This window comes from Diospyros lotus, chromosome 14 (genome assembly GCF_014633365.1).
Source record: "Diospyros lotus cultivar Yz01 chromosome 14, ASM1463336v1, whole genome shotgun sequence".
NCBI classification, from domain to species: Eukaryota; Viridiplantae; Streptophyta; class Magnoliopsida; order Ericales; family Ebenaceae; genus Diospyros; species Diospyros lotus.
This window is the reverse complement of record NC_068351.1, coordinates 6,327,935-6,351,751: the sequence shown is the minus strand read 5'-3', so window position 1 is coordinate 6,351,751 and position 23,817 is coordinate 6,327,935. Positions and strand designations below refer to the sequence as shown.

General features: G+C 32.7%; 2 protein-coding genes across 2 annotated transcripts; both read left to right on the top strand.

The window, feature by feature from the left end:
* Positions 1 to 305: 305 nt before the first annotated feature.
* On the top strand, positions 306 to 10,723 carry LOC127789701 (calcium-dependent protein kinase 20-like). Its single transcript, XM_052318654.1, has 7 exons — positions 306 to 1,176; positions 3,653 to 3,796; positions 3,894 to 4,046; positions 5,065 to 5,180; positions 5,898 to 6,065; positions 10,093 to 10,317; positions 10,447 to 10,723. The coding sequence occupies exons 1-7, from the start codon at positions 306 to 308 to the stop codon at positions 10,552 to 10,554; spliced, it is 1,785 nt and encodes a 594-aa protein (XP_052174614.1). The 3' UTR covers positions 10,555 to 10,723.
* A 7,303-nt stretch (positions 10,724 to 18,026) lies between these two features.
* LOC127790168 (LOB domain-containing protein 30-like) lies at positions 18,027 to 21,904 on the top strand. Its single transcript, XM_052319466.1, has 4 exons — positions 18,027 to 18,105; positions 18,258 to 18,439; positions 18,524 to 18,676; positions 21,539 to 21,904. Exons 1-4 carry the CDS (start codon positions 18,027 to 18,029, stop codon positions 21,902 to 21,904), a joined length of 780 nt encoding a protein of 259 aa, XP_052175426.1.
* Positions 21,905 to 23,817: the final 1,913 nt, after the last annotated feature.

The following is a 23,817-nucleotide window of genomic DNA, read 5'->3' as shown; positions in this document are numbered from 1 at the left end:
AAATAAGGATTTACCATTGATTCTGGCGATTTTCCAGGTTTATTTATTGGTTTTGTATAATCTGGGATTCACATTCTGAGATCTTGTGTTCCGTTCCTTTTCTGTTCCGTAGTAGAACACACTTTCGGCTTGAATTTTCTGCTTTGGAAGGCAACGAGGCTTTGACGAATGATCTAACGTGGTTTGATCAGGCATGTTGGATTTGAATCGGATGGTATTGTCATTACTAATGGAATCTAAAGAGCCTGTTTCGAATATTGAGATTCGAGAGGGATAGGGCTTCCCGAGATTGATTGGGTATTTGGATGGGGAACTCATGCGTAGGACCCAAATTGGGCCAAAATGGCTTCATGCATACTGTTACAGCAGCAATTTGGAAGACCCGTCCACCAAATAACACACTTCCTCCTGCCAATCCTTCTGATGGAGAAGCCAGCCCCTCCAGCAGTCAGGGTAAACGAGACAAACCGGCGGAATCAGGAGGATCTGAGCCTCCTGCTGTCGTCCAGTGTGTTCCACCTGAACCGGTGAAAATGACTGTGGATACTACAAAGTCTGTCAAGAGGGAGATGACAATTGCAAGAAAGGAGGTGAGCAATAACGGGGAGGCTGGAAAACAGAACCCGTCTAATCATGTTAAGCGGGCATCCAGTATGGGACTTCTGGTCGACTCTGTGTTGCAGAGGAAAACCGGGAATATGAAGGAGATTTATAGTCTGGGGAGGAAGCTTGGACAAGGGCAATTTGGGACAACGTTTCTTTGCTTGGAGAAGGAAACTGGGAAGGAGTTTGCCTGCAAGTCCATTGCCAAGAGGAAGTTGACAACCCGAGAGGATGTGGAGGATGTTAGGAGGGAGATTCAGATAATGCATCACATGGCAGGTCACCCAAATGTGATATCTATAGTGGGTGCTTATGAGGATGCTGTTGCTGTTCATGTTATTATGGAACTCTGTTCAGGTGGGGAGCTTTTTGATAGGATTATACAGAGGGGACACTATACGGAGAAAAAGGCCGCTGAGCTTGCCAGGATAATAGTCGGTGTTGTTGAATCATGCCATTCTTTAGGGGTTATGCATAGGGACTTGAAGCCTGAGAATTTTCTGTTTATCAGCAAGGACGAGGAGTCGCCACTGAAGACAATTGACTTTGGGCTTTCAGCGTTCTTCAGGCCAGGTATTTTTTTGCTGTTCACCTTTCACTGGCATTCAAGAATGAAAATCTAGAGAGTTGGTAGAAAATTAAAATTCCTAGTCGAATCAGTCACATATTGTGAATGCTGAATCTGGTTGATTGACCTTGACTATGGATTTGTTGCTTTGCCTTTTCATATGACCTGGTAGTGAAGAAAATTATCCACCAAAAGTGTCAATGCTGAATCTGGTTGATTGACCTTGGCTATGGATTTGTTGCTTTGCCTTTTCATATGACCTGGTAGTGAAGAAAATTATCCACCAAAAGTAAAAAATCAAATAAATTCAAATTGTTGCCACCTGTTTAGAAGGTCAAAGTTAAAAGATCTGTATCTGGAGCTCTTTCCAAAGCACTGAGTTTGATGCCGATGGTGCAATGAGGTACTAGTAGCTGGACTTTGTAATTTTTCAGCATATTAGTTTATCTACATGCTTTTTTGTTCCTTTTTTGAATCGGTAATATTTTTATTTTTTTTATGTCAAACTTGAACTACGTACTAGGAGGATTAGTGGTTCAAATGCCTGGACCTAACATCGTGCCCTTTTTAGCATGTCAAAAACTTAGTTTCATGTTTAATGCAATTAGTCTGATGCATGCTCGTCTTTTATAGTAATACTGAATATATAGCATATTCAATTGGCCAAAATGTTTCTAATCCAAATGCTAGTTTGAGTACTAAGTCACTGGTATTTGTCTTCCTATTGAGCAATAGCATCAATTAGCATGATCGAGAATTGTGATGCCATTTTCTTCTAACTAGCAACAGCAATTGCTTCTAAAGAGCTCTCTTTGAACGATTAATTGTCCAGTGAAACCTCGGTTAAACATCACAGCCCTTAATGAGCAATGGACTAGGAGGTTAGTCCATGCATACCTTCCCATAGGGCTGTCATTTAAAAACTGAATTTGGCATACGAGTTGCTTAATGGAGGCATTACTAACTAGACAAACACAGATTAAGGGCAAACATCCTGTCTGGTGCTTTTGGACCAAGTGTTATCAGTAACTGTGTCAATTTCCTTTTAATTAGCTTAGTCAATCAGGGAAGAAAACGACTCAAAAGCACTTCCAGCAAATTGAAGTTGGCTATATTAAGTTCTTTTCAGCTTTCCTTTTATTTTGTTTAGGTATAGAATGGCTTTATATCTACTAGGACTATTATAGTTGCTAGGATGAATGGGAGTGGATATAGCTAGTGTTCTTGGGATGAGACTTGGGTATTGCCAGTAAATTGTCATACTCATTTTCTTGAAAGCAGTTTACTGTCCATCTATGACTTCTGGTTGAACAATGTTAGATATTGGGGAATTGATGTATCCATTTTTCCTCTTAATCTTGCAAAATTAGGCAACTGATCTATTTTGTGGCAAACTTCTTCTATCGCTGCACGGACATTTTTTGGGTTTTTTTTTTATTTTTTTATTTATGGCATGTTAACCATTGATTCAGAAGAAAAAGGTCCAAACAACAATTTTAATACTCCAGCTCAAGCGAATAAGCCAAACGGAGGATACCCATTTGGGTCTGGGCCATATGGTGCAAAAAAGAATTAGTTCAATGTAAAATATAGTCGAATCACAATCTTAATACAAAATTCAAACTGCGTGAGCTGAACTGAGCAGTCTGAGTTCTAGCCACCTGAATTTCAATACACTCCTATATATTAGCTTCTTTTTAGGCTTGGATTTAAAATCCACTTTCAGTCCCAAAGCTCAGGCTCTTCTCTGAAGGAGAGAAAACCATGCTATACAAGTTAATTAAAAGCCTTATCAAATGAAGTCATCCGTTATTAATGTGGAGTTACAAGTCTTTGGCTTCCAATCGCGATGCAATATTATATATTTGTTCTAATTTTGATCTTGGATATCTGGAATAAAATTTGATCGGGCTCATTGCCCATAATAAATGTACTTCAATCACCATCACCTTTTTCTTTTTGCTGGGTCGCCATCACCTTAGGATGTAAATTTTTTTGCTTTATATACATGCTTCGCTACTAGTCCATGACAAAGTGGATATCTATTGTCACCCCTTTCCCTTCCATATGGAAGTCCAAACACAATTCTTTCTGAAATATACAAAAAGAAGCGATTACTAATTTCTGTATGCAAGATATACTTGTTAATTATGTTCTGGTACACTTGATTGCTTTACAACGTGAAGGGTTAAAAAAGTATATTGATTAGTGTTGGGATATTTAATCTTCATCAGATATATTCCTTTGTTGGGTATTTCAATTGCTAAAGGATTCATGTGAGTTATAAAAGCATGCTTATATGCTGGTATTTTATTGATTTAGATCATAAATAACCTCTGCTTGGCGTTTTCTTTCCCCTAGTGGCCATCTAATGACATTACATTGTCTTTCCTTGTCATACAAACAACTTTGCATGTTTTCCCTCTTTAAGCTGCCTTGGGTCCTTTACATCTCTCAAGAGCTAATATTTCAACCATTCAGGTGAAACCTTCACTGATGTGGTTGGAAGCCCTTATTATGTGGCTCCAGAAGTTTTGCGGAAGCATTATGGTCAAGAATGTGATGTTTGGAGTGCTGGTGTTATCATTTATATTTTGTTGAGTGGGGTCCCACCTTTTTGGGATGGTGAAACCTTTTCTTTCTTTTATTTTCTTTTTAATTTTGTCATAGGACTTTAGAGATCTAACAGGTAATCTAACTTTTTGACATGCAATTTGGACAGAGACGGAACAAGGCATATTTGAGCAAGTTTTAAAAGGTGAACTTGACTTTGTATCGGAACCATGGCCTAGTATATCTGACAGTGCAAAGGATCTTGTTAGAAAAATGCTTTTAAGAGACCCGAAAAAGCGAATTACAGCCCATGAAGTTCTCTGTAAGAATTCATTTATTATTGTATATACATATATATATATATATATATTTCACCTGGCATCAACTGTTTGAATAGATATGTCTCTTTCTGCTAGTTAATGCCTCTTGTTCATATATATAAACATATACTCTCTACTAATACTCTAGTTAATGCTTCTTGTTCATAAATGGTTCAGCAGTGCTGCAAATTATGTGACAAGTTGATATTTGGGTTTACTTTTCTGAGGAGTGTATTGATAGTGGCAAAACTATAGCGTTCTATTTAATTTCTGTAGCACAACATAATGAAACCTTTTTATGCAATGTGTTTATCCTATTTTGCTCATGTACAAGTATCCTGGTAGCAGCAGTGGCAGATGGGAGTGAAGAAGTTGCTACCGTGGTATGGAGAAGGCATTATTGGTGGAACAGTTTGTGTTTGTGGTGGCTAGAGCCAGGAAACAGCAATTTCACTCTAAGTTGCCTGAGTTAAATGACTTTGAGTTTCCTTCTCAATCTACTTGGCACGAATCTACAATAAGCATTAATTTTTGATATATGATCATGTATATAATATGAGACTTTTTGATGACTGTAACACTAATGGATCTCATTGGTACTTTAGATATAAAAGGGTTATTTTGGATTGCTTGAGTGTGAACCAAATATAAACATGATGAAACTATCTTGTCAGTGCCAATGACGGAGAAAGTTATAACAGTTGTGAAATATTGGTCGAGGATAGAGGAGGATTTGCGCAGCATCCAGTTCCCTTGGCATAATTTCAATAAGGGAAAATGGAATCATTGAAGTTAACAGCTTAATGTAAGTTTTTAGAAATCATAGCTGAAGGAAACTTGAAAATTGAGATTTCTCACACTATTCACCATTGATTCCAGACTTCCCATTTGGAGAAGAAGGAAGAAACAATACCTTATTGATTACTGGGAAGGATTATGTGCATGTAATTAAGAACTCATGGTTCAAGGATAACATTCCTGGGTAGAAGCCAGTTTAACTAATGGCTACATTTCTTGCAGGTCACCCTTGGGTGCAGGTTAAAGGTGTAGCTCCTGATAAACCTCTTGATTCTGCTGTCCTATCTCGTCTGAAGCAATTCTCTGCGATGAATAAACTCAAGAAGATAGCCATCAGAGTACGAACTTCTAATGCTTCATATATATGCGGTTGCCAATGGAAGCTGTTTAGTTAAGGTTTTACATTAGAAATTTCTTCATGAAGATGGTATTGTTGGACTTAATAATGGGTTCTGGACCTAATAGAATAGGTATTTGTTTAAACTGCTTAACATTTTAATGTCGTGGAGCTTTGGGCAACTAGTTGTAATGGTGTTACAAGAGCTGAAGTTCTTTGTGATGTTGGGATAAATAATTGAGTCCTCAATTATGTCCCACCCTTGCGGAAGAGGAAGTCTAGTTCACATGAGAGGCCATATTAATGTAGTAACAAAAAATTAGACAAAGTTATGTTGCTATACAGTTAAACTGTTAGACCATTGGGTTTCAAAAGTTTCATCCTTGCCACAAATCAAAACAAAAAATCTGATATGTATTTCTTGAGAAACTGTAGTAAACTTATGTAATATAAATGTTTGGAATATGTTTCTACTTTCCCAAAAAAAAGTAGACATGGTCTATCCAGTTATTGGTGATTCACTTCTTCTCTTATATAGGTCTAGTCATCTTTTCCTTAAATTTTGTTGATGCTATATCTTGATTTATGATATTTGGATTTTTTTTTTTTGCTTTTTCTCTGCCTTTCCTTTTTATCCTTTTAGATGCCTATTTAACCTGAACTTATGTTAGCATTTTTATGTTTGGTTTAATGCTTGGTCTATGTTCTTTCTTTGTAGGTTATTGCTGAGAATTTATCAGAAGAGGAAATTGCAGGACTGAAAGAAATGTTTAAGATGATAGACACAGATAACAGTGGACAAATCACACTTGAGGAGCTGAAAAAGGGTCTGGAAAGAGTGGGGGCAAGTCTCAAGGATTCAGAAATTAATGGTTTGATGCAAGCGGTAAATGCAAATTAAACTCAATTTTGATAGCTTATTTATTTGTGTAGAACTCACATATTGTTTTGCACAATAATTATGAAATGCGTGGCTTCTGGACTGAGAATAAGTGAAAGCTTTTTGTGCCAAGAAACCTGAATCTAGCCATAGTGCCTTTGCTGGCGAAGAGCCTGTTCTTGTTAACTTGGAAGCTAGAAGCACGAATTGGGAATGGGTAGAACCATTTCTGGTCCAGGGATTTGGAGTGTTTGAAAGAAGAAAACGATACCATACATGAGCATCTTTCACTCTACAATTCAAGTTTTAATTATTTATTATTATTTGGAAGACATTCAGAATCTAAGGAGGCTCACTTTCACACGGAACATATAAGCTTAACATGGCAATTTTAAAGGAGTTGGGATACACCATGATATATAAGGAGAACAAGTTACATAATATGTATATGTAAAACTGAGAACTATTTCTTTTGCAAGTTACGAACAAATTTTGATATTAACCAATGCATGCATGGGGAAGATAAGTGTTTGAAGACTGTACTGTTCTTGAAAATTTAATAAAATAATAGGCCATGTTCGGGAAAATGTTCACCTGTGTTTAATAATTCTCAAAACACGGATACAACACCTTGTTAGAAGTGTTATTGCTTCTTAGATTCTTTCCCATATGAGGATCTTGGGCTTTTTACTATAAATCAGAGTAATTGAATGAGAAGGAAGTCAATTTTTTTTTTTTGTTCAGTAAATTTCCTTTTAATATTTATTTTATGACTAGCCGACCCGAGATTAAGGTTTGTGATGATGATAGTGATGTTTAGTTGATGACTAAATGCTCTATTAATTTCTTTGCTTCAATTAGTTCTGTATGCATAAAAGTTTCTGTTTTTAGTTTTCTAAACTACAAATATTCTTACATGAACGGATGCAACATTAGTTATTGCTGATCTGTTATGACATGGACATTACTCTTTCCTCTCTATCCATACATGAGCATTTGTCATCATATATTTCAAATTGAATGATATATGGTTTGGCACAAATTCGGAAAGCAAAGTATAATTAATTGCTTGATCTATACGTACAGGAAGTATACATCTTGAAGTTTAATTTAATTGAATGAAAAGTTGATCAATTTCTGTTTCTTTTAGTTACATGACTAAATGCTTTTGTTTTTTTTACCTTAGGCAATTATATAGATGTTAGTTTTTCAAACCTTATGGATTGATACGGCATCATTGTTGATCCATCATGATGGATCCCCTACTCTTCTAACTTATATCTTAGAAATGACATATTGTTGCTTGTTAATAATTATGATATAACTTGATTATGCACTTTTCTATTTTGAAAGAAAAAAACTGAAATTTTTAGGAATTTTGTCCACTGAGTTATTGCCATTTTTAAAGCTACACTAATGCACTTCCAGCTATGTGAATAGTGATTGGTGAATGCTGGTCAGTACTAGTTTATATGCATCTGCTGCTATGTGACTGGAGAAAGAAATTTAATTTATCTGACAATTTAATTCAATTTTTTTTTGTCAGTCAACAACTACAAACAATAGAGGAAGGAGTGGAAGGTGTAATTTACAATCAGGCATGGGATTATGTAAACTCGGCTTGTTCTATCCTTTTGGATTTATTATAGTAGTCTTAGGGCAATAAAGGCATTTATATGATTATACTCAATTGGCAATGAGTACAGTGTTGATCCCATAAGCATAATTGCTTTCAAAGTGCACTAGTTATCGATCATTTTTTAGATAAATTAAGGCTCGTCACATGTTGGAAAATTATGTGGCTCTTAAGGTTTTCTGTCTCTTCTTTGGGCTGCACACTCGAAAAAAAAAGTGAAGTATGAGTCTTTTTCTCCTGGACTTTGATAGTTCAAGTTTGAAAGTTAACTACTAATAGCCATTAACTGCCATGATGTTTATAATTTAAAAAAAGAAAATTGAACAGGCTCCCGTTCAAACAAATATCTTTTTTTTTCAGACACACCTCATAGCATCTTTAAAATAGCCCAAGTTACAAAAAGAACACTAATTAACTCTCTAAATTGATTCCTTATACATATTTTGCTGCACAAAATTGTGTACAAGCCTTGATAATTCTGTTTCATATTAGTGATTGCTCAGGCTGTGTGATTTCCTTTGTCTAAAATGTAGTCGAACATTTTTCTTCTAGATGGTATTCGTGTAGCCTCCTTTTACACACTAGAGTTAGTTTGTTGGGAGCGAATAAAGCCTAAAAGAAGTGGCTAGTGCGTTACATTTCCTTTCTTTCTGCATCTTTAACTACAATCATAGAAGCCAGGGTTGTGGTACCACCCCTGGTACTGCAAATTGGGTCAAACATCCCAATTCATAAGCAACCCAGGTCGCTCTGGGTCACGAACTAGATTGCCAAAAATAGCAAACCAGATTTTCAGCTTGGTTTTTGAAAGGTTTTGGGATTTTAGCAGGATTTTTCATCAAAGTTTATGAAAGCATACTCACATAGATCGGAGAGAAGTGAGCTTGCTGGGGTGACCGGAAGTGCGTGGAACATGTCACATGCTGGCAACATTCGGTAAGCAACTCCCATGCATTGGTAAACAGGTCGAGTGAGTGGGCGGATGGACCTGATCTCCAATGACTTGCTTTCATTGGCAATGTTGCCGGAGGCAGGTGACCATCTGGTGACTATGCTATTGTTTTGCAATCATTTGTTTTGCTTCTCGCTGTGAATTGATTGCGCGAGGGGCCATACATTCTTTCTTGCTCTAGGTAAGTAAAGGGGCAGTGTATTCTGCAAGTGAAAAGGGTTGCTTTCCAATGTTCTTTAATATTATGTTGATTTTCAATGCTCTTTAGTGTTTTGTTTTTGTTGTTTTCCGATGACTTTCTTTTACAATTTCTTTAGTTTTTCTTTTACAATTCTTGCTATTTTTCAGTTACTTACGCTATATTGAATTAATATTAACTAATACATTGAAGAACTCAATGACTGCAACATTGACAAAGAGGATGAACATTAACAGGATTATTTTAAAATATTAAGTTTTATTAAAAATTAAAAGAAATATTAATTTAACTAGTATAAATTTAATATTAACCCTAGTTAATATTTAAAACATATCACCATCCTAAATAGCTTCTCGACAAAGTTAAGTCCTGGATCCTAACTTTGTCTTGTAGTCTTTATCGGTGGCCATATTCTCTATAATTAGACCATTATATCATATTCCATCTTTAAGGATCTCCCACAAAGTTTTGTTTTTGGTTTTCCTCATCATCTTTTTCTAAGAATTTCATCCATTTTGGTCTTCTTCTTACAAGAAAAATCACCTTAATTGCATCTCCTATATCTTATCTTCACTAGGCACCATTGCAACTTTATTGCATATAAATTTGTTTCTTATTTTATTTTTCTTGTAGGGTCACACAAATTTTTTTTTTTTTGATAACCCAAGTGTCAGAACTTGCTCCTCACTATTCTTGGGGGAGGTAGGCCTCACCCCAACCCACTCCCAAATAAATCATGGTTTAATCTTCATATAACTTTTTCAAGAAGTTTCGAACTTGAAACCTCAAACATGTCCTACACCTACTCTTGTCATTACACATTAAAGTAACATCATCATCTTAGCAACATTCATATTTTGCATATATTGGTACATAACTACCCACCATTTCGAGTGATGCAACAAAGATAGTCTTGTAATCATCCAATAGTACTTACCTCTTAGCTTTAAAGGGATATTAAGATCACATAAAATGTTGAATGCAATTGTCCGCTTTAACTTTCATGCTAATATCTTCCAACGGGAGAATTGATTAGAGCTATACTATCTTATTTTGCTTCTCATTTAATATTGAACATAACTCTTGACAAGTTTAGTGGACTGTAAAATTTGTTTTTGTTTGAAGAAATTCCTTACCCTAATGTTACCTCAGCGCTTTGCTTGGTAGCTGCAGCTGCACCCCTGGATGTGATATATATCCTCACTGGTTAAATTAAAAGTATTTCGTTATTGTTTACAAATTGCAGGCAGATGTTGACAACAGCGGCGCAATAGACTACGGAGAGTTCATAGCTGCAATGATCCATCTGAACAAAATCCAGAAAGAGGATCATTTGTATGCAGCTTTCTCATATTTCGATAAAGATGGAAGTGGATATATCACACGAGATGAACTCCAACAAGCCTGTGAGCAATTTGGTCTAGGAGATGCTCACTTGGATGAAGTCATCCGTGAAGTTGATCAGGATAATGTAAATGGCTTCTTGCCTGACCTGACATGTTTCTTTACTATTGTTACAGAAAAATTAGAATGCAAACTGTTTTGACATAAACAGTGTTGATCATTATACAACGTGTAACATAATGTGGTGCTTTTCCAGGATGGACGCATTGACTACAACGAATTTGTGGCGATGATGCAAGCAACTGGTTTTGAAATGAAGGGTTCACAAAAAATTGGGTTTAGGGAAGCCTTCAAGCTAGGTTAATACTTAGTCCTGGTATGCCCTCATGGACATGTTATAGTTGTGTAAGTCTCTCAATTTTTGTTCTCGATACTCCAACCAGTTGGAGGTGCAACCTTTGTAAAGATCAGTTAGGGATGGAGAGTGGTGCTCTGTATCATTTTTATTATTCTTTTTGCATTTTGTATTCTGGCTTTGACTGGTTATTATAGGAAAATTTTCATCCTGGACCGTTTTGTTCTTAATGCTAACTCATATCTGTAGGTGATACTTACTGTACTTCTGTTTCAATACGAGATGGAAAGCATTCAGTTTTCAGCTGGTTGTTTGAATTAGATCATTTCTCTTCCTGGACAGTTTAATTTGTGCGCAGTGCTACCCCAACATCTTTATATATACTGTACTTTTTTTTTTTTGGCCACGCCTTCTATTATGATCTAGCAAAGCAGCTTTAGATGGATATCCCTAAATAGAGGAGCAGTCCATTTTTATATCCTTTCTCCACACAGATGGCTGGATATAAAAGGTCAGTCACTAGTTTTTAAGCAAATCCAATTAAACATAGGAAAAACTAATTTAATTATACTCTTGTGTAACATGCCTCCACTATAGAGTTAAATTCTCACATCCATATAAAAAGTTAGAACTTCCTAAGCGATAGAACTTCCTATACATACAATGTTCTGTGATTTACTTCACGTTTCTCATAGTCCTCTTAAATTTACATAATTCCTAACTGCTTACCTCGAAGCCTTTTTGTTCCCACTTTCTCTTGTCCATTTGTTCTGTGAAGTTTATGGACTATGTGTGGTGCTTATCTTTCCAACCATAGGATTCACCTGGAACTCATGGTCTCACTCTCATCTTTCGAATATTGCCATTACAAGAAATGATATCTGCTACATTGAATGAACCAAAGGCGTAAGAACATGGCTTTAATAGCCACAACTGGTAAAATTGAGGGTTAGTTTCTTGATGATCTCCGCTATCAGATTGGAAGTCAATCTTCATATCATGACCCAAACTAGGGGTCCGTGACCAGGGTAGATCTCTAGGAAGGGCTCGGGGCCCACTAGGGACCTAGCTATAGGCCTAATCCAAACCAAATCAACAGACAATATGAGTTGGATGAACTACCTCAAAAATGTAAAAACACAAATGAATATGTTCAAATCACAAATGAATGGCACAACCATCAATTAGGGGCATCATACGACCATCATCTCAATCCCCCACATCAGGGTATACCTCAAAATAAAGAAAAGATACAAAGGACGGGGTGGACTAGTCCTAAACTCCTAATTGTACAATCGGGAATAAGATGTAACACTCTGCTTTTCTAGAGTGTTAGATAATGTAAGATTTTGGGGATATATTTCTTTTCAATAGAAACTCAACACATAAATCGTTTCTCGACAATCTCGTTACACCTTCTCAGTATATCAACTCAGAATCATTAATAAATTAAGACAGGTAAATCATCCCAAGTACAGAAGCAAGATCGAAATCTCAAATGATATATAACCGCAACCATTTCATTCATGACTTAAAAGTCAAACCATCGTTTTACATGACGTCATCAAAATATACAATATAATTAAAAACAACATACTATAAACCATCTACTATTTGCCGTTACTCCTCGGCAATCATTTTTCCTTTTGCACCACTGTTTTTACCTGGAACATTTGAATATTCCAAGTACATAGTTCAAATTAGATGATAAATCATCTAAGTGAGAGTTCAATGCACATTTTCATGAATGTATGCAAGACATGAAAGAAACCAACGTAACCCTACAAGCCTTAGCTCAAAAGAATCCCACACAGCGCTTAATCCAACCACATGAAAAGAGCAATCTTTTTAGAGGCAACATCATCACACTGACACATTGACACAACACAGTTTTAGCTTAAGAGGGGCAAAGTTAACGCATCTCCCCGACATCTCGGGAACAATCATTATCACTCCCGGCTCAGGAAAGTCGACATCAACACAAGAACCCGATTCACCACAATTACATCAGGGATTACGTTCCCACTTAAAAGCATTCTAGACACGTTAAACTTTCCCAACTCATATCTCATATGGACAACCAATCGTCCTAGTGTAACTTCCTTGACCACATAGCCTGGCACAGAACCCTAGGCAGCCATCCCGACATGCACACCAGCACAATCGAGCTACCCTTATACGTTGTTTCGGCAACACTCTTGGGGAATTACAGCTACACTATCCGGACAATATCTCAGGCTGACATCCCATATGAACAAGACAAACATATGAAAGTGTCACATACCACAACTCGATGCATCATATAAACAACATTTTATGAACATCATTTATTGCATAAAATACAATGCACACGTATAAAACGTTTTGGGATGAACCTCTCATATGAAACCAACCGTCGCCAATTACCGTTCACATGCAACAAAATCATTTTGCATGAAATCATAACACATTTAGGTAGAACAAATACCAAGTTTTTAGGGTAGGAACACTCACTTTGAACGTATTCATAATGCCTCAATTCTCATGTTTTCTGGCCAAGCTCGAATCAGTTTTAAACCCACTCCAAAAATGTACCAAAATCTCCAGAATTTCTCCCTTTGATGCAAGGATCAAAAGCTCTTTAACCAATCCTTCAAAAATGCTCAAAAACACGGCCAATTTGTGTGCCAAAAATCAAAACCATTGGCCTTCCTTTTATAGTAAAAATTGGCCACAACTCAACCAATCAAAGGCTAAGGCTTGGCCTCCAAACTTTCCTGTGCCGTATAAAACATCCCCCGAACCACCCTCAGTCGTCCCATCGTCGGAAACAGCGGCAAGAAAAGTCGACCGCCGACTTTACTGGTTTCACACCTACTTTTGATTTATTACACTCCCAACTAATTTTCAATCTCAATTTGTCTATTTTCTTAAAGTCCCTAATCGTTCCAATAACACCACTAAGGCCCACAAATTTTATATTCTTCATTTCATTCTTGAAATTTTTAAAAAACTATCTTTTTAACCTCCATCGAACAAAATTGACGAATTACATTTAACATTACAAGAAAACAACAGTTTAGAGACGGATTTGAGACGGATTTAGAGATGGATTTGTTTGAGAAGGATTTAGAGACGGGAAAAAATCTGTCTCTAATTTGAGACCGATTTAGAGACGAAAAATAATCCCTCTTTAATTTGAGACGGATTTAGAGACCAAAACTAATCCCTCTCAAATTGAGATGGATTTAGAGACGAAAAAAATTCATCTCTAATTTGAGAAGGAAAAATTTATGTCTCTAAATTTCGTCTCAAATTTGAGACAAATTTCGAGATGAAAATTAATCCGTCTCAAATTAGAGACGAATTTATTTCCATTTCTAAATCCGTCTCAATTTGAGAGGGAATTTGAGATGAAAATTTTTTCGTCTCAAATTAGGGACGGAATTTTTTTATCTCAAAATTTGTCTCAATTTGAGATGAATGTAGGAACGGATTTTTTCCATCTCTAACTCCGTCTCAATTTAAGAGGAATTTTGGAGACGTAAATTAATCTTTCTCAATTTGTGACGGATATTTTTCCGTCTCAAAATCCCTCTCAAATTTATAAAATATAAAATTAATTTATAAAATGTAAAATTTTTATTTATAGATATAGAACTTAAATTCTAAACATATAAATTAATATATTTTATGTGCATAAAATATAAAATAAAGTATATATACATGTAAACTAATATATATAAAAATTTATAAATTATCAAAAAAATTATTCATTCAATAATAAAAAAATAAATTTAGCCATGGCAAAATTTTAGAAAATGTATTAAAAAATTAAAAATATATATATTAACTCTTCTTTTTATTTTTTAATCAATTAATTTATTCCATTATTTTTTATTTTATTATTAAAATTTTAATTTAATTTTTTAAACAATTACCCACACAATTGGTAATAATAAACAACCACTACAAATGTTATATAACAATTAACTATAAGATCGAGACTAATGAATTTTGTAATATTTTTTCCCATTACAATAATAAAATATGAATAAAACTTTGAAAATTTGACTTTTGTATAATATTAAGATATTTTGTTATAAAATATTAATACCAAATTTTTGGTGTCAATATTGATTGGAAATATTGAAAAATAATAAACTAATGTTTATTTTTTGGTAATTTTAAATTTTAATTAAAAATATTATGTTTAAAAATTTTAATAAAATAATATTTTAATTTTTATTAAAAAAATAGAATTAAGAAAAAAAATTAAAATAACATTAATATTACGGTCTGAGCTGAGCTATATACAGTTAGGGTGAGCAGATAAATAAAACAATGATTGCAAAATTTATTTATTTCAAAATGTTTAAAAATATATATTTATTTCAATTTAACTTGAATGACAACAAAACAATGATTGCAGCTAGTAAATATATATAAAACGATCGCACTATTTGTAATAGTTATTAACATTCTTAATCATCGCAAAATTTTAGAAAATGTATAAAAAAATTAAATGATTAGTATACAATTGAGGATAAAACAATGGATGCTTAGCTATGTGTGATTTGACACAAAATTTTATTTCACAAGAGATGAATATTGAATGGGGCCGGTCATGGTGATTAATCAGAATATTTTGTCATTAGGGGTGTATAATATTTTGTCACAATATTTAATTATATAAGATGTAATTACAAAATTTATTCATTTAGTAATAAAAAAAAATATATTAACTCTTCTTTTTATTTTTTAATTAATTAATTAATTTCAATTAATTTAATCAATATTTATTATTTATTTATATATATTTATTATTTATTTATTTATTTAAGTTAAAGATTATATATTATTTTCTTTAATATCCGAACAACTTTTCTGATTTTCCTCAACACGTCTCCAAAGAGCTTTCCGGAATTTGCTGTGTGAGTCTAGATGCTGTCGCGGAATTTGTAACGTCCCATTTTCTGAGCGCGTTATAACTCAGGACAATTCTGAGATAAATTTTTTTCTTCAAATACTACTAAAACTAAGACTAAACCATATCATTACTCTTATACGTCCAAAAATTTTCATTCATTTATCTTCAAAGAGAATTATCATAAACATTAAATGTGGAAGCTAGAATCGAACCTAATATCATTACATTAATAAAAAATCAGCTCTTACATCACGAGAACATAAATTTCTTAGCATGACTTAATTATAAGTTCTCAACTAACATTAACCCTAAATAGGGTTTTACATCATCATTTCTCAATCATTTAGAATTCGAATTAGCAGAACTTAAATACATAAGCAACATAACATAAGTTCAAGTGATCATACAACTCATCATGCACTTTGCTAAGAGCCATTACATGTCTCATTTATCCTCATTTCTACTACTATCTTAATCTGGAACGTTTGAATATTCCAGAGGCAAAGCCCAGGTTAGATAATGAATCATCTAAGTAAGGATACAAAATATTTAATGCTCATGTATGTATGCAATGCACATAACATCATAACTCTCATGTTTGGGTCGACTGCACCTTAAGATTACCCGCCATTTTTTCAGTCTCCCTGCTAGATCGAGGTGTATGGGTGCACCCTTGGCAAAGTAACGGACCCAGTACCTAATCTCAAACCCATATAACGTATGACCGCGAATCTCATCATGCTCATATGCATATTTCATAAATCAAACATATAAATACAATCTACATAACATATTCACATCAAGGCATGATAACATGATAAAATCATTTACATAAAATCAGGTTTTGGATTGAACCACTTACAAATCAAATATTTTTATAAAACTAAATTCAGTTGGGAGGTACCACTTACCTTGCAAAAAGACAATTTTGCCCCTAACATAATCTTACCTCAAAATTCGTGTCGGACTTCCAATCATACTCAATTATGAAACTTGGCGTACCCCGAGCATCATAATTATTTAAGAAAATCATATTTCTAATTTTCTCTAATTTTCCTAATTTCTCTCATTTCCTCATATTATTTCCTCAAGATTATGAAATAAATACTTTCTCATAAATTTTCTCAATTTCTCTTCTCAATAATTCCTAAAGCAATATTCCTAAGTCCCATAAATTTCCTCATAATTTTTAGAATCCATGTTCTATTTATTTCTCATTTTCTCTTTAATTTTCTAGCATCTATTGCCTAAAAAATCCATAATAAATACTAATTATGCATTTCTATTCAAATTTCATCATTAAAAATTCTAAAATATCATTCTCATATTTCTGAAAATTTTGAAGATAACTCACATTCCCGTGGAGCGATTCGGTATTCTTTAATATTGCGATGAAACCTCGATTTGCATATCCAACAACGCCTTTTGCCACAAATTTTCACACAAACTACTAAATGCAACCTATAGGATTTTTCTATGAATTTTTTGGTATTTTTCTCTCTCTACTTTTTTTCTTTCTTTTTTTTCAATCTCTCTCTCACTCTCAAATCTTTCTTTCTTACAACATTTCTCCTTCTAATCTAAGTCCTCAAACCTTTCAAGTTTCCTCTATTTATAGAAGCTTGAGTTAAGTTTAACATAATTGTAGTGACCCACTATCTTTAATTATTTTGTCACATTTCTTAATTATTTTTCACTAAATCTCACTAAAAATATTTAATTATTTATTCACACCTTACTTTGTCTCCCACATTTCTCAATTATTTCATCAATTATCTTTGATTATTTGTCCACACCTTATTTTGTCTCCCACATTTCTAAATTATTTCACTAATCATCTTTAATTATTTTGTCATATTTCTTAATTATTTTCGACTAAATTTTACTTATAATCTTTAATTATTTGTTTACACCCTACTTTATCTCTAACATTTTTCAATTATTTCATTCATTATCTTTGATTATTTGTCAACACCTTAATTTGTCTCCAACATTTCTCAATTATTTCACCCATCATCTTTAATTATTTTGTCATCTTTTTTAATTATTTTTCATTAAATCTCACTCATAATTTTTAATTATTTGTCCACACCTTACTTTGTCTCCAACATTTCTCAATTATTTAACCTACTATCTTTAATTATTTTGTCACCTTAATTATTTTTCACTAAATCTTATTCTAAATAGATTATTCTTTTATTTAATTCATTAATTTTAAATCTACTTTTTTAATCTATTAATTAGTCCATTTACTTAGTCTTTTATTTTTTCAACTTAACCCACTAACTCTAAGTCCATTTACTTAGTCTTTATTTTTCCAATTTAGCCCACTAACTCTAAACCCATTTATTTAGTTTTTATTTTTCCAACTTAGCCCAATAACTCTAAACCCATTAATTTGTTTTTTCAATTATAATTTCTAATTGATGTTAAAAATATTTTAAATATAAAATTAATTATTATTATTCTCAAAATCCTAGGATATTACAGAATTGCTGCGCACAACCAAATGCTTTACTTTTGGTTGTTTTTCTCTCTCTCTCTATCTATTACTCGTGTAACTTCATCTCCAATGTCTCTTAGGCTCGCTCCAACCTTCTCTCTATCTCTCCCCTCTGTTGCTTGCAAGTATTACTCCGATCTACAAAGAGGTAAGTCGCAAAATTTTTATCCTTTCTCATTTTCTTTAGAAACAACTAGAAGATCATGTCAAGAATCGGTTTTTCATGCGGTGCTTGCAAGTACTTGAGAAGAAGATGTATTGAATGGTGCATCTTTGCCCCTTATTTCTGCAATGAAGCAGGAAATACTAATTTTGAAGTTATCCACAAAGTTTTTGGTTCCAAAAATGCCTTCAATCTCCTGATCCATCTTCCGATAAAAGACCGTAATGAGGCTGTTGCTACAATGATATATAAGGCTCAAGCTAGGATTCAAGATTCGACTTACGGTTGTGTATCTGAAATTCTTATGCTCCAACAACAGGTATGATGAATCCTAAATCCTTAATCTTTTTGAGTTCTGGACTTAATTTGCTAATTATGTGTGATTTTTTTTTTTTTTTTTTAGGTTATCAATCTACAAATTTATCAAGCATTTTTGAAGGAGTTTGTAGACTCTTATGCAAACCTTCAACATGTTCAAAATCAAATTCCCCTAGAAACCAATCCTATTCCAGAACTGTATCCGAGCATCGCCGGAGATATTAATGAACTTGAACCAGTTGTGTTCGACAGACATCAGCATTGAGCATTATGAAGGTAAATTAGATTTGAGAATTATATAATGATATTGTACCCCTTGAATATTCTATGATTTCTTTCTCAGATGATATGTAATATTGGATCTATGGTCAGAATGATTAGCGAGTACAAATCTTACGAAGGTGTTGCAATTTAAGTATTTTGAGAGATAGTTGATATTAGGCATTTTTCTATCCTAGTTGATATGAAGTATCTTGAAGGAGAGAAGACACAGGGATAAAGGAAAGAAAAAGTAGAAGAAATTTATCAAATTAAATATGGTCATGTTATTAATCAATCTAAAATTTAAATATATTATTTTTATTTAATTATATTATTTTTATTTAATTGATAATAATTTATCAATTGAATATATATAAATAATATAATATAATATATTTACTTTTGTTGTTTACAAGTTTTGCTTCGTTAATTTGAAATATAATAATTTAAATTATTCTATTATCACATTTTAAATGATTACAATAAGTTATTATTTAAATTATTTAATAAATATCATAATATAATATATTTACTTTCGTTGTTTAGAAGTTTTGCCTCGTTAATTTGAAATATAATAATTTAAATTATTCTATTATCATATTTTAAATGATTACAATAAGTTATTATTTAAATTATTTAATAAATATCATAATTTAAATTATATATTTCAAGGCCTCTTTTGATATATATATATATATATATATGTGTGTGTGTGTGTGTAGAATCATCCTCACTTAGTGAGACAAAAAAATAATAAAAAGAATTATTATAATTAGTGATATAAAAATAATAAAAAGAATCATCCTCACTTATTTTCAATATTTCTAATTAATATTATTATATATTATATATATGTATAGAGACGAATTTTTTGAAATTACTTTTTATATTATTACTTTTTATTTTTTTATTAAAAATATTAACATTTTATGCTAACTGTCTATTATATATAATCTTATAATTTTATATTTATTAGAAATTGCTTATAATAAATATTTTTAATATAATGTTAATATTTTTATAAGATTAATTTTTATAAAATTGATATTATTTAGTCATTTAATTTGAAGGAATAAAACATTATTTCTTTATATATTTTTATTTTTTATATATTGTCATATTATTAAATTTATATAATTAACTCTAATTAAAATAAGCCAACTTTTGATTTGGCAATAGGCATTGTTGAGAATCTTCTCGCTAGGGCCATAGCATTAATATATTTTAATATTAATAACAATGATAATATTAAAAGAATTGATAATTTAATGATTTGGCAATAGGCATTGTTGAGAATCTTCTCGCTAGGGCCATAGCATTAATATATTTTAATATTAATAACAATGATAATATTAAAAGAATTGATAATTTAATATTAAAAGAATTGAAGGAAGAATGAAAAAGGCAATTAAGGGGATGGACTGAGAGTTGGATCGTTACCAAGTCAAAAAGCTTGGATTGAATTTGTTTGTCTGTTTATAGTTTTATTTATGGGTAAAAGAAGTGAAAGTTGCAAGTGAAGGTTGCTGTTGTTTATTTTTTTATTTAATAACTAAATATTAAAAAAATAAAAATACAAATATGAAATAACCCCCCCCAAAATTTTCATTCCCACCTCTTCGCTCGTAATGATGACCAAAATCATCATTATTCTCATTAGTCATCATTATTTTTTATTTTTCTTATTCTTTTTATCTTCATTTTTTTTCTTCTTCTAACATTGGGTTGCCTTCTACCTCCATCTCTCTTTCTCTTCGTGGATTCACCCTTGCTTCTCTCTCTCTCTCTGCCTTCATTTTTTTTCTTCTTATAACATTGGGTTGCCTTGTATTTCCATTTCTCTTTCTCTTCATGGATTCATTTTTGCTGCTCTCTCTTTCTCTCTCTCTCGCCCATTTGTCGCCACCTCCATCTCCAGCTTTGCTGACCAACTCAGGTACTATTTTCTTTATTCGTAATTTCATTTATTCCCTAGATTTATCTGATCTTATGACGAAAACTAGGCATAACTTAGAGACTATCTTAGAAATTTTTCTAATCTTAATTACAAGTGTTCTTATTCATCAGTTTAAAATCCTAAGAATAGGATATAAAAGAGTATTAAAGATCATTACACTCTCACAGGGAATGAGGAGAGATCAGAGAGTTACAGAGAGAGAAAGCTGGTTTGCCATTAAGAGAATGATTAATTGAACCATATATCCTTGTTATTTTTCTTATGTTATGTAATTTGTAACTAGAATTGATGAAAGAAAAAGAAAAAAAAAAATGCATCCATGAGTAATTAAACAATGGCCTGGCAATGAAACCAAGATCCAGCCCTTAAAGCATGGAACCATAATTGGCACACTGGCACTTGGCACAGTGTTTGTGTGTATGTATATCTATACATATAAATATATATAATTGGCACAATGACGCTTGGGGCCAACCACATGAGCTTTCCATCATACATGTCACTGTTTGACTATTATTTTTTACATCTTTATTTCATTGTTCTTATTTTAAAAATTGATTACAAAAATTGTATTTCTTTTATGCTTAAAAATAACAATTTTTAATCCATAAAAGATTGTATTTATTTTTTAAGAAACAACAATTTTTGCATGAACATCTTTTTTTTTTCTTTGCAGTCAAAGCAATTTGATTGCCCACCCACATAGGCTGAGTTGTTTCTCGCAACACTTAGAAATAGAGACAGTTCGGGATTTGTTGATAGGAGATCTGAGGATACTTATGTAAGTATACATTATTTGTGTCTTTTTATATTATTCTATTATGATTAACTGATCTTTTGATAATACAACTTAATTATTTCATGTATCTATGATGCTTGCAGGCTGACTTCCAAACGCGACAACACGAGGCATTATCACAGGCATCGACATTTGGCCAGTCAGAAGATAATGACGCTGTCCAACCCTCGCAGCCAGCTATTGACGAAAGATCAATATGGTTGGAGGTTGCGGGCGGCAAGAAAAAGGGTTGTGTCTATGGGATGGGGTCTGAAGTGTATGTCATCCCTGGTTCCTACTACCTACCATCGCCACCGCCACCATCCTTAAGCTCATTGGCAGAGCAGATTCAAGAAGTTGTTAGGACAGCTATTGAACCCTTTCATGATCGTTTGTCAGCCCTTGAAGGTAGGTTGCCTCCCCTGCCGCCGTCTTCATCATCACTGCCCCCGAATCCTTCGGATCATTAAAAAGATTCGTTATTTGTATAAATGATAGAATTTATTATGTATTTTTACTATTTATGGACGTGTTATTAGTATGGATGATAGATTTTATGATGTATTTTTAATATTTATGGATAATGTGTATTACTCTATGGATTTATTGTATGGTATTGATGAATTTTTTTAGTTCGTATATGTGTTTATCACGTTGAATTTTAAAATTTTTTAAAAGAAAATTAAATTATTATTTTTAATTATATTTAAATTTGAGCCAGATTTAGAGACGGAAAAATCAATCGAAAAATCCTTCTTAAAAATTGATAGAATAGAAAAATTTATCTCAAATTTGAGAGAGATTTTTTTGTCTCTAAATTCCAGATAGATTTAGAGACAGAAAAATCCCTCTCAAATTTGAGACGAAAAAATCCATCTCACAACTCCTCTCAAAATTGAGATGAATTTTGAGAGAAAAAAATTCGTCTCAAATTTGAGACAAAATAAATCCGTCTCAAATTTGAGATAGAAAATTTGTCTAAAAATTCCTCTCAAATTTGAGACGGATTTGGAGACGGAAAAATCTGTTTCAAATTTGAGATGGAAAATCTGTCTCAAAATCTCTCTTAAATTTGAGACCAAAAAATCCATCTCTAAATTCGTGTCAAATTTGAGATGAAAAATCCGTCTCAATGTCCCTCTCAAATTTTAGATAGATTTCGAGATAGAAAAAATGTCTCTAAATCCGTCTCAAATTTGAGATGGAAATGGTAGTCTCAAAATCTTTCTCAAATTTGAGACGGAAAAATCAATCCCAAATTTTGTGACGAGCATTTTGTGACGGACTAAAATCCGTCTCAAACTAAAAATTCATCTCAAAATTCGTCTCTAAACAACTGTTTTTTTGTAGTGTAAGCCTTATTGATCGATTTGACCCTAAGTCCTTTCATTTTAACCCGAAATTACTTAAGGGTTGTTTTATATATAAAATCTAGGTCCTCAAAATACTCCGTTGACTTTTTGAAAGTTTCCTATGTCGATTCAATTTTTCAACTTGATCCATAGTTTTATAAAAAATCGTTCCCAATCCAATTTCTTTTGACATCTAAAATTATGCCTCGAATCACTCGTCGATATTATATTTTTTTTCTTAAACATCTAAGGTTCGTGGCATTTCTTGTGGTTAATTCGATCACTTAAAGTTGTAAAAGTGTACCTTATAATCTTACTATTTTGAAAATTTCACTTGTACCTTACGTAAAATCTCGTTTATAACCTCAAAAATTTTTCGAGTATTACACAAGACATCTAAGCCAAATAAAGAATAGTATGCCATATGGACCTTGTCATGTACCAAGATTGTAATAGTGCTGAAATATGTTTTGCTTCTCAAAGGTCAAGTAGGACTCTAATCTGAAAAGGGGAAGGACAACTGGGAATGAGTCAAACGACTTAGTGAATAGTTAGGCTACGCCATAATTGATAGGGGAACACGTACTATGCAGAAAAGGAGATTTAATGCATACAAATCTTATGCACGAGTTAGAAAATAGAATCTAAATGGAGAGAGAGAGAGAGAGTTGTAAGGTAATAAAAAATAGGTATAGCTACAAGGCAAGAAAACATGTCTGGGAGGTTGGTTAGATACAACATTAGAAGAAACACAGGACTCAAAACAATGAATATTGTATTGCTTTAAATGAATTATATAACTGTCGTATATAGCTATTATAGAGAGTGTCATAGAGGTGATAAACCTATACAATAGATAAAGATAAGCCCAAGGCATAAAGATCAACCTATAATATGATCAAGAGTTGAACTCAAAATTCCAAACAGAGATAAACCTAGGAATATTATTATTGCAATATCGTTGTGGTTAACTTTGCCATAAAATATCTGAAGCACAAAAGGATAATTAAAGCAACAAAATTCGTTGAATG

Coding starts and splice junctions, on each gene's coding strand:
- LOC127790168 (XM_052319466.1), top strand. CDS start 18,027: ATGTCTCTTAGGCTCGCTCCAACCTTCTCTCTATCTCTCCCCTCTGTT. Junction 18,440..18,523: donor TTCTTATGCTCCAACAACAG/GTATGATGAATC, acceptor TTTTTTTTTTAG/GTTATCAATCTACAAATTTA. Junction 18,677..21,538: donor ATATTAATGAACTTGAACCA/GTTGTGTTCGAC, acceptor TGATGCTTGCAG/GCTGACTTCCAAACGCGACA.
- LOC127789701 (XM_052318654.1), top strand. CDS start 306: ATGGGGAACTCATGCGTAGGACCCAAATTGGGCCAAAATGGCTTCATG. Junction 3,797..3,893: donor GGTCCCACCTTTTTGGGATG/GTGAAACCTTTT, acceptor CAATTTGGACAG/AGACGGAACAAGGCATATTT. Junction 5,181..5,897: donor TCAAGAAGATAGCCATCAGA/GTACGAACTTCT, acceptor CTTTCTTTGTAG/GTTATTGCTGAGAATTTATC.